This window comes from Macaca thibetana, chromosome 15, assembly GCF_024542745.1.
Source record: "Macaca thibetana thibetana isolate TM-01 chromosome 15, ASM2454274v1, whole genome shotgun sequence".
Taxonomy (NCBI): domain Eukaryota; kingdom Metazoa; phylum Chordata; class Mammalia; order Primates; family Cercopithecidae; genus Macaca; species Macaca thibetana.
In genome coordinates, this window is record NC_065592.1 from 13494249 (window position 1) to 13508576 (window position 14328).

Sequence of the window (14328 nt, forward strand, 5' to 3'; positions counted from 1 at the left end):
GGCGCTTGGTGGCGCTCGGGTCTCCTCCGGCCCTGCTAGCAATCTCTAAGGCACCTCCGCTGCCACCTGCAGTCTCAACCAAACCTCTGGGTGGGCAGCGCGGGATGTGATGGGCCGAGCGTCCAATCGACTGACAGGTTTCCGTCCACACTACTGAGCTAGCCAATGGGAGCCGAGGAGAGGCGCGGAGAAGGCGGGCCCCGCGGCAAGCCTGGCAGAGGCGCGAGGCCCTCCTCCCGCCTCTCCGCCTACTCCAGCCTCCGCCGCCTCAGCTTCCCGAGCGAGCCCTGCGGCCGCCGGAGCAGCTCCCGCGGCGGAGCAGGAGCCGGATGGTCAGAGGAGCCCGGCAGCCCCAGCAGCCGCGGAGTCGCCTGGCCCCAAGGTGGGGCAGGGGCTGGGTGGAGGCCGGGGTTGGGGATGGGGCGGGGACCAGGGAGCGGGCCCAGGGGCAGCGGCTCGGGGCCGCGGAGCATTCGGGGTGCAGAGACCGGAGGGGCGGGGGGTGCAGGCTGGGGGGATCTGGGGGGCGCCTGGAGGCGGCGGCGCGGGCTGGGCGCGATCGCATCCTCGAGGCCAGGTGAGAGGGGCGTGTGAGGGAAGGGGCGCCGAGGAGTGAGGCTGGCGGCGCGGGGCCGGGAGGGGCAAGGCGCGCGCGCCCCGGGAGGGGCCGTGGAATGCGGGGGTCGCCGGGCCCGGAGAGGCGGGGCGTGGAGAGGGCAGTGTACGGTCGGGAGCGGATGGGCACAGGAAAGGGGAGGCTGGGGGAGCTTACGGGGGTGACGAGGCAGACAATGAGTAGGTGGAGGTGGTTGATTTTGGGGAGCTGGGCTGTGACGAGCAGGGGTTGAAGATGCGGTGAGGGACCAGGAAGGTTTGGGCTCAGGGGGAATTAGGGGAACGGTGAGTCCCAGGAGTGCTTGGTCTTGGGAAACAGGGCATAAGGCGTTTGTAAGGTCAGGTCTGGGTTGGCGAGCCTGTGGTCCCAGAGGGTGGTCTGTTTAGTTCCTGACTGGCACGGTAGCGCCGGGAGATGTTTTCTTGTATATTACTTTTAGTTACTGTCTTATTTGTTTGGTCTGTAGACTGACTGGCACAGTGGAGAAACCGCCTCGAAAACGGAGAAGCAGGTAAGGCAGTGCCTTCCTATTTTGCTTCATGTTTTTCTTTGCTTGGCTGCACCTGTGCCGTACTGCATAATTGTACACTGTCAGTAGATGAAGTTTCTTATTTATCCCCTTTTTAAAATAAAATAACCACATGCATGATTTTTCTTTTGAGGACTTCAAATTATTACCTCTATAGTCGATTTTTTTTTTTTTTTTTTGGTATCTAAGATAATGTGGGAAATCTTGAGAGATCCTACTTTTTTACTTTATGATGTTGTGTTAGGATCTCAGCTAGTTTTTTTTTTTTTTTTTTTTTTTTTTTTTTTTTTTTTTTTTACCTTAGCCATAATTTCAGTTTCTCCTGCATCTCTGTTTAAAAAGCTCATCTTGGCTGGGGTGGCTCATGCCTTCAATCCCATGAGGCATGAGATTTGGGAGGCTGAGGCAGGAGGATCATTTGAGCCTGGGAGTTCAAGACCAGTCGGGGCAACAGAACAAGACTCCGTCTCTATAAAAAATTGAAAAACTAGCCGGTCCCATAAATATATACACCTACTATGTACCCACAAAAACAAAAAATAAAATTAAAAAAAAACACAAAAACTAACTAGCTGAGTAGGTGTTGTGGACCTGTAGTCCCAGCTTCTCAAGAGGCTGAGGTGGGAAGATTGCTTGAGCCCAGGAAGTCAAGGCTGCAGTGATGCAGTGAGCCGTAATCATGCCACTGCACTCCAGTGTGGGGAACACAGCAAGACCCTGCCTCAAAAAATAAAAGAAACTAATTTTATTGAGCATCTACTATGTGCCAAGCACTGTGTGCGAATGCTCTATATGTATCTTCTCCTGTAATCCTCAAAGCACTCTAAGAATATGTAGTGTTGTCACTGTTTTACAGAAGAGGGAACTGTGACACAGAGGGGCCAAATATTTACCCAGAATCATGCATCTAGTAAAAGATAAAACCAGGATTTGAATCTAGACAGTCTGACTCCAGAGCTTAAGCTCTTAACTGTTATACCATAATGATCCTAATAAATATACAATTGAAAGTAGCTTTTCTTATTGATTTATCTTTTGTCGTTGGACACTGTGTGGTTAACTCGAATGGTTGAACCTTAGAAAAACAGAAACAAAGAGTTTAAGTAGTCCACAAACAAAATGAATTAGTCCTTGAGTAATGAAGACGAAGATATATTTATCACAAACATTTTTGACTGCATTCCATGTGAGAGGTACTACATAGCAATTCTGTGTAGTCATTAGATGATTCCTTTTTCACAGATGTTGGCATTGGCCTAGAGAAAGTAAGCTACTGTAGTTATGTGACCAGTAGGACTACTTTCATAGTTAATATCTGGCAAGTTATTGATGTTAATAGACAGAAAATCTCAACAGTAAACAGACACAAAATGCTGATGGTGGAAGTGCCAACAGAATTTCTTTGTCACACTTTAGGCCTATGCTGTCCAATCCAGTAGCCATATGCAGGTGAGCACTCAAAATGCATCTAGCATGACTGAGGAACTAAATTTTTAATTTTATTTAATTGTAATTAAATTAACTTGACAAACTGCTACTTGATCACCTATTGGGAGACATTCAAGTATGTTTTGAACAACTTGGGTATGTGAGTCTGTATTTTTCATCTGTCATTTTATGAAATCTAAATATATATCAAATATGTCCAATGAGAATTTAGTGTCTGAAATGAGATAAGTATAAAATACACACTAGATTTCAAGTTAGTACAAAAATCGAATACATAAAATTTCTCAGTAACTTTTTATATTGATAACATAGTGAAAAATATTTTAGGTATATTAGATTAAAGACTTTTTTTTTTTTTTTTTTTTTGAGACAGGGTCTGGCTCTGTCACCCAGGCTGGAGTGCAGTGGTGCAATCTCAGCATACTGCAACCTCCACCTCCTGGGCTCAAGCCATCCAGCCAGTTCAGCCTCTGGAGTAGCTGGGACTACCGGCGCCTGACACCAGCTTTTTTTTTTTTGTAGAGACAAGATTTGGCCATGTTGCCCAGACTGGTCTCAAACTCCTGGGTTCAAATGATCCAACCACCTTGGCCTCCCAAAGTGCTGGAATTACAAGTGTGAGCTGCCATGCCTGGCTGTAAATAAAATTGTTACTAAAATTATTTTCACTTATTTTTTCCTGAGACAAAGTCTTACTTTTTTGCCCAGACTGGAGTGCAGTGATGTGATCTTGACTCACTGCAATCTCTGCCTCCTGGGTTCAAGCAATTCTCTTTCCTCAGCCTCCCGATTAGCTGGGATTACAGGCGCCCACCACCATGCCCGGCTAATTTTTGTATTTTTAGTAGAGACGGGGTTTCAACATGTTGGCCAGGCTGGTCTCGAACTCCTGGCCTCAAGTGATCTGCCTGACTAGGCCTCCCAAAGTGCTGGGATTACAGGTGTGAGCCACTGGGCCTGGCCTTCACTTATTTCTTTTTCCTTTTTATTTTTCTCCTGAGACAGGGCCTGGCTCTGTTGTCCAGGCCGAAGTGAAGTGGCACAATCACAGCTCACTGCAGACTTGACCTGGTAATCCTTCCACCTCAGCCTCCCAAGTACCTGGGACTACAGATGGTGCACCACCATGCCAGGCTAATTTTTTGTTTTTTGTTAGAGACAGGGTCTCACTATGTTGCTCAGGCTGGTCTCAAACTCCTGTGCTCAAGTGATGCTCTAGCCTTGGCCTCCCAAAGTGCTAGGATTACACCATACCCAGCCTTTCTTTTTATTTTTCCTAATATGGCCACTAGAAAATTAAAAGCTACATACATGTAACTTGCATTGTATTTATTTGCATTGTATTTCTTTTGGATAGCTCTGGTTTAACTCTCATTACCCCACTGCCAGACTCTTCAGTAGCCTTCTGACTGGTTTCCCTACCTTGAATCTGTAATTCCTTCCCTGTACTGTGCAAATCGATCTTGTAATTCTCATGCTTAGGATCCTTCTGTGCTTCCTCATTGCTTATTGAACATCATTCAGACTTTTAGCCTAATCATATAAAAAGGTTGCCTTTATTTTACTTCTTCATACTTTCCCAGCCACAGTTAATACTTTGGCCGTAGCAATTTTCAATGATGGAACTATTAAATGTCTACATTTAAATGATTTAACTTTCTGGTGAACCTTCAAGATGAATTAATTGCCGCATGTAACTCTGTGCTCCATTTGCCGTTCCCAGAACTTATGTTCCCTCTTTGCTTTGGTTTTTTGTTTTTAGTTTTTTTTTTTTTTTTTTTTTTTTTTTTTTTAAAGACAGGGTCTCACTCCAGTCCAGGCTAGAGTGCAGTGGTGTGATCTTCTTGGGCCCAGACTTCTCGGGCCCAGGTGATTTCCCACCTCAGCCTCCCAAGTAGCTGGGACTACAGATGTGCACCACCATGCCCAGCTAATGTTTGCATTTTTTGTAGAGGTGGGGTTTTACCATGTTGCCCAGGCTGGTCGTGAACTCCTGGGGTCAAGCGATCCGCCTTCCTCAGCCTCTCAAAGTGCTGGGATTATAGGCGTCAGCCACTGTACTTGGTCTGCTTTGGGTTTTTGTATGTGATTTTTCTCTCTGGAATACTTTCTCCTTGCTCCTTGACAAGTCCCCTCCTTTAAGACTTTGCTCAGTGAGGGCTTCCCCTCACCCCCCCTCTGCTCCACCTCATTGGGTCCTGTCATGGCCTGTACATACACTTACATGAAATGGTCTGGGCTGAATTTGAATTCAGCTCTGTCAAATGTAGTTTGCGAGATCATGTGCAAGTTAATAAGCCTGTCTCTGCCTCAGTTTCCTCATCTATGTAGTAGAAATAATAGTTCGGCCAGGTGCGGTGGCTCACGCCTGTAATCCCAGCAGTTTGGGAGGCCGAGGTGGGCAGATCACCTGAGGTTGGGAGTTTGAGACCAGCCTGACCAACATGGAGAAACCCCGTTTCTACTAAAAGTACAAAATTGACTGGGTGTGGTAGCGCATGTCTGTAATCCCAGCTACTCGGGAGGCTGAGGCGGGAGAATTGCTGGAACCCAGGAGGTGGAGGTTGCAGTGAGCTGAGATTGCGTCATTGCATTGCAGCCTGGGCAACAAGAGCAAAACTCTGTCTCAAAAAAAAAAAAAGAAATAATTGTTTGACTTCCCTAAGGTTGTAAGGTGCCTAGGATAGTGCCTGGCACATAGAAGATATACAATAAATTTTAGATTAAAAAGCACCCATCACATATCTTTTATTTCTCACTTCTTTTCAAAATGAGAAGATTAAAAATAAAGGCCAAGAAGAAATGAAAGAAGCAGATAAAGCCAGTGGCAGAATTAGTGCGTAGACCAGAAAGTCCTGCATCATTGCTAATGGTTGCTTTGGTGTTTGGCTCTGAGTTTTCTGGAGTAAAATGAAGAAGAAAATAAAGTTCAATTTTCAGATTCATGGTATCTCTAAAGTCAAACATATGTTGTGAGATTTTAAAGATTGCTTCTTGGCCAGGTGTGGTGGCTCACGTCTGTAATCCCAGCACTTTGGGAGGCTGAGGTGGGTGGATCACCTGAGGTCAGGAGTTTGAGACCAATCTGGCCAACATGACAAAACCCCATCTCTACTAAAAATACAAAAAATTAGCTGGGCATGGTGGTGTGTTCCTGTAATCCCAGCTACTCGGGGGGCTGAGGTCGGAGAATCTTTTGAACCTGGGAGGCAGAGGTTGCGGTAAGCCGAGATTGCGCCACTACACTCCAGCCTGGGCAACAGAGTGAGACTCCGTCTTAAATAAATAAATAAATAAAGATTGCTTCTTATACTTCTCAATCCAAGTTGAGTTATTGCCAGTGAACAGTCTCCGCAGGGCCAAAGCAATGTGGTTTTTTGGTGTATGGCTCTCTGATGGTTTGGCTTGATTCAGAGGTAAAGAGGGATGCATACACTGTGGGGACTATATGTATTTTGTTCACTGTTTATCCCCAGCAGCTAGAATAGCATCTGGCATGTAGAGAACAGTTTATTGAATTTTTGAGTGAACAAATCCTTAAGTAATTCTCCAGGAATTTAAGTAAGCATCAGGTCGCAATGAGTTTATTTTCTCAGTCCGGAATCATGAGGCTACATACTCTGCATGCCTGATTTAGATCAGATCCTGATCATGTCAGGATTTTGACCTGAATGGACAACCAGCATACATATGTAAAGGTCCTATGGGCAGGACCAAGATTTTCCTCAGAAAACAGTGCAGGGGTTGCTCTAAAGCTAGAAAACAAAATGTACAGTTAAGACCCCAAAGATGAATTATAGAATAAGAATGTAATGGTTGTAGCCAGATAGTTAGGAAAATAGGTGTTAGGCCGGGCGTGGTGGCTCATGCCTGTAATCCCAGCACTTTAGGAGGCCGAGGCGGGTGTGATCACGAGGTCAGGAGTTCGAGACCAGCCTGACCAAGATGGTGAAACTCCATCTCTACTAAAAATACGAAAGTTAGCCAGGCATGGTGGCGCATGCCTGTAATCCCAGTTACTCAGGAGGTTGAGGCAGGAGAATCACTTGAACCTGGGAGGCAGAGGTTGCAGTAGAACCTAGATCGCTGCACTCTGGCCTAGGCGACAGAGCAAGACTCCATCTCAAAAAAAAAAGGTATTAGTTGCCAGACATGGTGGCTCACACCTGTAATCCTAGCACTTTGGGAGGCCGAGGCAGGCAGATCACAAGATCAGGAATTTGAGACCAGCCTGGCCAACATAGTGAAACCGTCTCTACTAAAAGTACAAAAATTAGCCGGGCGTGGTGGCGGGTGCCTGTAATCCCAGCTACTTGGGAGGCTGGGGCAGGAGAATCGCTTCAACCTGGGAGGCAGAGGTTGCAGTGAGCTGAGACCACACCATTGCACTCCAGTCCAGGCAACAGAGTGAGACTCCATCTCAAAAAAAAAAAAAAAAACACAAACAAAAAAAGACCCAGAAAGGTATTAGTATCAGTTTTATATTGTGGCCATAGAAATTCTGAATATCAAATGATACAAATTCCTGGTAAATACTTCAAGATAAATTAATTGAGGCAGATGAATAGTGTGAGCCCAAGAGTTTGAGACCAGCCTGGGCAACATGGTGAAACCTCATCTCTACCAAAAATACAAAAATTAGCCAGGTATGGTGGTACACACCTATAGTCCCAGCTACTTGGGAGGCTGAGGTGGGAGGATCAGCTGAGTCTGGGAGGTGGAGGCTGCAGTGAGCCATGATTGCGCCACTGCCCTCCAGCCTGGGCAACAGTGAAAACCTGTCTCAAAAAAAAAAAAAAAGGTAAGTTAATTGTTGAATGTAGCCTTGAGTAACTGATTGAATGGGTCTGCTATGTAGAGTTGTTGACAATTATATTACATATGTAGTACATTTTAGAAAAACAGTTGACAGAATTATTATTATTATTTTTTGAGATGAAGCTTTGCTTGTTGCCCAGGCTAGAGTGCAGTGGTGTGATCTTGGCTCACCGCAGCCTCTGCCTCCTGGGTTCAAGTGATTCTTCTGCCTCAGTCTTCCAAGTATCTGGGATTACAGACATGCGCCACCATGTCCAGCTAATTTTTTTTTTTTTTTTTTTTTTTGAGATGGAGTCTCGCTCTGTCGCCCAGGCTGGAGTGCAGTGGCTGGATCTCAGCTCACTGCAAGCTCCGCTTCCCGGGTTTACGCCATTCTCCTGCCTCAGCCTCCCGAGTAGCTGGGACTACAGGCGCCCGCCACCTCGCCCGGCTAGTTTTTTTTTGTATTTTTAGTAGAGACGGGGTTTCACCATGTTAGCCAGGATGATCTCGATCTCCTGACCTTGTGATCCGCCCATCTCGGCCTCCCAAAGTGCTGGGATTACAGGCTTGAGCCACCGCGCCCGGCCGTCCAGCTAATTTTGTATTTTTAGTAGAGATGGGTTTCTCCATGTTGGTCAGGCTGGTCTTGAACTCCTGACCTCAGGCGATCCACCCGCCTTGGCCTCTCAAAGTGCTGGGATTATAGGTGTGAGCCACCATGCCCAGCCCAGAATTAGGATTTTTAAAATTTTTATTTATTTTTGAGATGGAGTCTTGCTCTGTTGCCCAGACTGGAGTGCAGTCGTGCTGTCTCGGCTCACGGCAACCTCTGCCTCCTGGGTTCAAGTGATTCTTGTGCCTCTGCCTCCCGAATACCTGATATTAAAGGGGTGCACCACCCCACATCCAGCTAATTTTTTGTATTTTTAGTAGAGGGGGGGTTTCCCCATGGTGGCTAGGCTGATCTCGAACTCCTGGCCTCAAGTGATCCGCCTGCCTCGGCCTCCCAAAGTGTTGGGATTACAGGCGTAAGCCATCATGCCTGACCTAAAATTATGATTTTTATTTTAGGATATTGATGTTAAATAATTCTTTTTGATAGGTGTTAGTGGCTGAGTTATCTTTTGAGGACATTTCTAGTGCAGACCAAACTGTAAGACAGTTTAAGAAAAACGAAGACAGTTCGAGATAAGAACCTCATGCACTATTACTATTTCTTTGTATCTTTTTCCCCTTAAAACTTTTATTTCCGTATCATAGTTTATCTTTGCACCCTTAGTACTGAGGTGGAGCTCAGTAAAACTAGTGAACCAATAAATGAATTGGTGGCAAGAGGAGTTAATGTGGGATGGGTGTGATATTTAATGCCCCTGAAAAACTGCACTGAACTGAAAGGAGTTTTAAGATTAGGAAGCTTTGGCCCGGTGCAGTGGCTCACGCCTGTAATCCCAGCACTTCGGGAGGCTGAGGTGGGCGGATCACCTAAGGTCGGGAGTTTGAGACCAGCCTGACCAACATGGAGAAACCCTGTCTCTACTAAAAATACAAAATTAGCCTGGCATGGTGGCACATGCCTGTAATCCCGGCTTCTCAGGAGGCTGATGCAGGAGAATCGCTTGAACCCGGGAGGCGGAGGTTGCAGTGAGCTGAGATTGCGCCATTGCACTCTAGCCTGGCAACAAGAGCAAAACTCCGTCTCAAAAAAGAAAAGAAAAGAAAAGAAAACTTGGTCTCTATGTGCTTTTGGAAAATTCTGGAGTCCAGAATGTCTGTTAATAATGTTTGGGTTATGAGTTAGAGAATCCTTTCTGGTCCTATTAAGAACAAGATCCGGCTGGGCGCAGTGGCTCAAGCCTATAATCCCAGCACTTTGGGAGGCCGAGACGGGCGGATCACGAGGTCAGGAGATCCAGACCATCCTGGCTAATATGGTGAAACTCCGTCTCTACTAAAAAATTAAAAAAAAAAAAAAAAAAAAAAAAAGCTGGGCGAGGTAGTGGGCGCCTGTAGTCTGAGTTACTCGGGAGGCTGAGGCAGGAGAATGGCGTAAACCCGGGAGGTGGAGCTTGCAGTGAGCTGAGATCTGGCCACTGCACTCCAGCCTGGGCCACAGAGCGAGACTCCGTCTCAAAAAATAAACAAGATCCATTTGGATAGGATTCACATTGATGAAAGCTTTACTGTACGATTTGGGGGCTTTTTTTTTTCCCCGTTATATATTTAAAGCAAAGGGATCCAGGCATTTTGTTGTTGTATGTAATTTGTTTTTTGTTTTTTTTTTTTTTTTTTTTTTTTGAGACGGAGTCTCACTCTGTCGCCCAGGCTGGAGTGCAGTAGCCAGATCTCAGCTCACTGCAAGCTCCGCCTCCCGGGTTCCCGCCATTCTCCTGCCTCAGCCTCCCGAGTAGCTGGGACCACAGGCGCCGCCACCTCGCCCGGCTAATTTTTTGTGTTTTTAGTAGAGACGGGGTTTCGCCGTGTTAGCCAGGATGGTCTCGATCTCCTGACCTTGTGATCCGCCCGTCTCGGCCTCCCAAAGTGCTGGGATTACAGGCTTGAGCCACCGCGCCCGGCCTGTATGTAATTTGTTTAAGGAACATTTGAATGCTTTCTAGTTCTGGGTTCTAGGGATATAGATATGAGTGAGGTGGCTCTTGCTGGGGAAAATCTCATATATTAATGGGAAGACAGACACTGAACTATGAGACAGTGTAATGACTTTGTATATAGTCAAAGGTTTACACAGTATATACAAAGGGGTTTTAGGAATTCTGCATACCGGTAGTGAGGGCAGTTTCTGCAGTCATTTATCTGAGCCCTGAAGGTTTAGAAGGTTAATTTGGTGGTAGTGTGACGATTGAAATGACAAGAGATGACAGCCTAGATGTAGACTGACTAATAATGAGGTCTTGGGTGAACTAAATTAGTGTCAGGAGTGGAAAGAAAGATGTTTCATAGCTTGGGCTGTGGTGTCAGACTAAGCGGTGGTTCTCAGCAAACGGGGGTTTTGCCTCCTAAGTAGACATTTTGGGTTGTTACAACTTAGAGCACTTAGTGGGTAGTGGCCAGGTATGCTGCCACATGTCCTAAAATGCATGGAACAGCATCCTAATCTAAGAGTTCCCCAGCTCAAAATGTCATTAGTGCTGAGGCTGAGAAATCCTGGATTAGAGTTGGAATCCTAGCCCTGCCAACTGTCCTCACCAATACTTAGTCTTGTGATTCTTTTTTTTTTTTTTTAAACAGGTCTATAGAGGTACAATTGGCTTACAGTGAGCTGTACATATTTGAAGTGTACAATTTGATAAATTTTGAGATAGATGTATACCCTTGAAACCACCACCATTGTTTGCCTTTCTGTGGGTGTACGGTGGTATGTGTCATTGTGGTTTTCATTTGCCTTTCCCTGATGACTAATGATGTTGAGTATCTTTTCATGTGCTAATTTGCCATTCATATAACTTAGTGAAGTGTCCAGATCTTTTGCTCACTTTTTGTCAGTTGTTTGTCTTCTTATATAGTTGTAAGAGTTATTTATGTATTCTAAAAACAAACTTTAAAAAAGCAAATTCTTTTTTTTTTTTGAGATGAAGTCTCGCTTTATCACCCAGGCTGGAGTGCAGTGGCGCGATCTTGTCTCACTGCAACCTCTGCCTCCCGGGTTCAAGTGATTCTGCCTCAGCCTCTGTAGTAGCTGCAATTAAGGTGCCTGCTACCACACCCGGTGAATTTTTGTATTTTTAGTAGAGCTGGGGTTTCACCATGTTGCCTAGGCTGGTCTCGAACTCCTGACCTCAAGTGATCTGCCCACATCGGCCTCGCCAAAGTGCTAGGATTACAGGCGTGAGCCACTGTGCCTGGCCACAAATTTGTTACAAGGTATATATTTTGCTGATATTTTCTCCCATATATGGCTTGCCTTTTACTTTTCTCCACAGTATCTTGAGATGCTTGCAGCTTGAATAATAGGTTGGATGTGAATGCTTTTATTTATTTATTTAGTTTTGAGACGGAGTCTCACTCTGTTGCCCAGGCTGGAGTGCAGTGGCGCAATCTTGGCTCACTGCAACCTCCACCTCCCGAGTTCAAGTGATTCTCCTGCGTTAGCCTCCTGAATAGCTGGGATTACAGGCGTGTGCCACCACGCCCAGCTAATTTGTATTTTTAGTAGAGATGGGGCTGCAGCATGTTGGTCAGGCTGGTCTCGAACTCCTGTCCTTGCAATCCACCCACTTTGGCCTCCCAAAGTGTTGGGATTACAGGCGTGAGCCATTGCACTGGCCTGAGAATGTTTTTTTTTTTTTTTTGAGACGGAGTCTCGCTCTGTCACCCAGGCTGGAGTGCAGTGGCCAGATCTCAGCTCACTGCAAGCTCCGCCTCCCGGGTTTACGCCATTCTCCTGCCTCAGCCTCCTGAGTAGCTGGGACTACAGGCGGCTGCCACCTCGCCCGGCTAGTTTTTTGTATTTTTTAGTAGAGACGGGGTTTCACCGTGTTAGCCAGGATGGTCTCGATCTCCTGACCTCGTGATCCGCCCATCTCGGCCTCCCAAAGTGCTGGGATTACAGGCATGAGCCACCGGAGAATGCTTTTAATTGAGACAGCAGACACAGGAGCAAGAGCAAGTTTGGGATGGTAAGAACATGAGTTTATTTTGGCTATATGGATCGTGAGGTGCTTCGATGAACTGTTTCTAACCAGGCAGTTAAAAATATGAGTGTTTTGCAAAGAAGCAAGTTAAGGGCTTCAGGTATAGATTTTAAAGCATTCAGCAAACACTTGGTGATCCAAGTCATGCAAATGAACGGAGTGGCTGGGTACAGTGGCTCACACCTGTAATCCCAGCACTTTGGATGGCCGAGGTGGGTGGATCATGAGGTCAGGAGTTCGAGACCAGCCTGGCTAACATGATGAAATCCTTTCTCTACTAGAAATACAAAAACTAGCCAGGCGTGGTGGCATGCGCCTATAATCCCAGCTACTCAGGAGGCTGAGGCAGGAGAATTGCTTATACCCAGGAGGTGGAGGTTGCAGTGAGCCAAGATCGTGCCACTACACCTTAGCCTGGGTGACAAAGCAAGATGCTGTCTCAAAAAAAAAAAAAAAAAAAAAAAAAAGGACAAAAGAAAAGAAAATGAATGGGATGACCTAGCGAAAGCATGTTGAGTGAAATGCAGAGAAACAGAGTGTTACAGTAACACGGTGTGAAAACAGACCAAACTGCTTTCTGACATTTGGGTGTTATCTCTTTCTCTGTAGTGTTATCTGTTCACTGCAGGGTATTTCTGCAGGTAGTCATCAGACAGGTAGTATTTATCTCTAGGAGTTTAGATCTCTATACTCTTTGCTGAGAAACAGGTTCTGAAGATAGTTTTGTGGAAAACTAGAACACTTTTCTAATCTACACTGAAACACAGGACTATTCTATAGTTACAGAGCTTGTGGTAGGTGGGCCTCAGCAACGTCCCTGCAGCAAATGCAGTGGTTTTGGTAAAGCTCTTTCTTGTCAGTGAAAACCTAGGGCATAGAGCCAAAATTCAATTCTGTAAAAGCAGACTGCAGGGCCAAGATAGCATGGTCAATGTATGCAGCATTTTCACGGTAATATTTTGTTCAAGAATGAAACCTGGAAGAGTCAAGCAGTGATTTTCAAGGGCATTCAAAAAGAGCTCACAGGTCCCGTGGGACTCATTCAAGGGCTTCCTGGAGGGTAGAGTACCGGGAGTTGCCAGAGGGAGGGTAACAAGCCTAGCCTCAGGCTGTGCTCCTATGTTTTATGTATGTATGTGTGTATGTTTATTTTTATTTATGTAGTTTTTTGAGACGGAGTCTTGCTCTGTTGCCCAGGCTGGAGTACAATGACACAATCTTGGCTCACTGCAACCTCCGCCTCCCGGGGTCAAGCAATTCTCCCTCCTCAGCCTCCCGAGTAGCTGGGATTACAGGTATCTCCCATCATGCCTGGCTAATTTTTTTTGTATCTTTGTAGAGATGGCATTTCACAGTGTTGGCCAGGCTGGTCTCGAACTCCTGACCTCAGGTGATCCGCCCACCTTGGCCTCCCAAGGTGCTGGGATTATAGGTGTGAGCCACCATGCCTAGCTGGTATGTTTATTTTTAATTTGGAAAATTACAAATACACACCAGCTTAGAATACTACAGTGAGCCTAAATTGTTTATCACCAGCTTCAACAATTTTCAACTCAGTCATGTTTTATCTTTATACCCCCAACTTTACCTATAATATGTTCCATACATCATATTCATATTCATCTATAAATATTTCAGTATGTATTCTTGAAGTATAAGGCTTCTTTTAGAATACATAAGCACACTACCATTAACAGTAACTTGAAAATTAACCGTATTCCCGGCTGGGTGTGGTGGCCCATGCCTGTAATCCTGTAATTGGGAAGTCGAGGTGGGACAATCGCTTGAGCAAGGAGTTCCGGACCAGCCTGGGCAACATAGCCAGACCTTATCTCTATTTAAAAAAAAAAAAAAAAATTAGCTGTGTCTGGTGGTGTGTGCCCGTAGTCTCAGCTACTCAACAGGCTGAGTCGGGAGGATTGCTTGAGCCCAGAAATTTGAGGCTGCAGTGAGCTATTATAGTGCCATTGCACTCCATCCAGGGTGACGGAGCAAGACCCTGTCTCCCGCCTCAAGAAAAAAATTTAAAAACCAATATTCCCTTAATATCCATGTTTAGATTTCCACAATTGGGTATTTTTTTTTTTTTTTTTTTGACACGGAGTCTTGCTGTAGTTGCCTAGGCTGGAGTGCAATGGCACAATCTCGGCCCACTGCAACCTCCACCTCCTGGGCTCAAGTGATTCTCCTGCCTCAGCCTCCCAAGTAGCTGAGGCGCGCGCCACCTCATGTCTCGCTAATTTTTGTATTTTCAGTAGAGATGGGGTTTCACCATGCTGGCCAGG

General features: G+C 45.8%; 1 protein-coding gene across 6 annotated transcripts in view; it reads left to right on the forward strand.

Annotated features, from left to right (window-relative positions):
- The first annotated feature begins 213 nt into the window (after positions 1–213).
- SCAI (suppressor of cancer cell invasion) overlaps positions 214–14328 on the forward strand; it is a 200490-nt gene continuing 186375 nt past the window's right edge. For 2 of the 6 annotated variants that reach the window (XR_007719683.1, XM_050760603.1), the window contains exons 1-2: positions 234–382; positions 1083–1127. Coding sequence is in view for 5 of the 6 variants with exons in the window: in XM_050760603.1 (XP_050616560.1) it covers positions 330–382; positions 1083–1127 (98 nt within the window). In the remaining variant the exon portion in view is untranslated. Of the gene's footprint in view, positions 383–1082; positions 1128–14328 lie in introns of all 6 variants that reach the window. The other 4 variants (XM_050760601.1, XM_050760604.1, XM_050760606.1 and 1 more) reach the window with 4 other exon arrangements.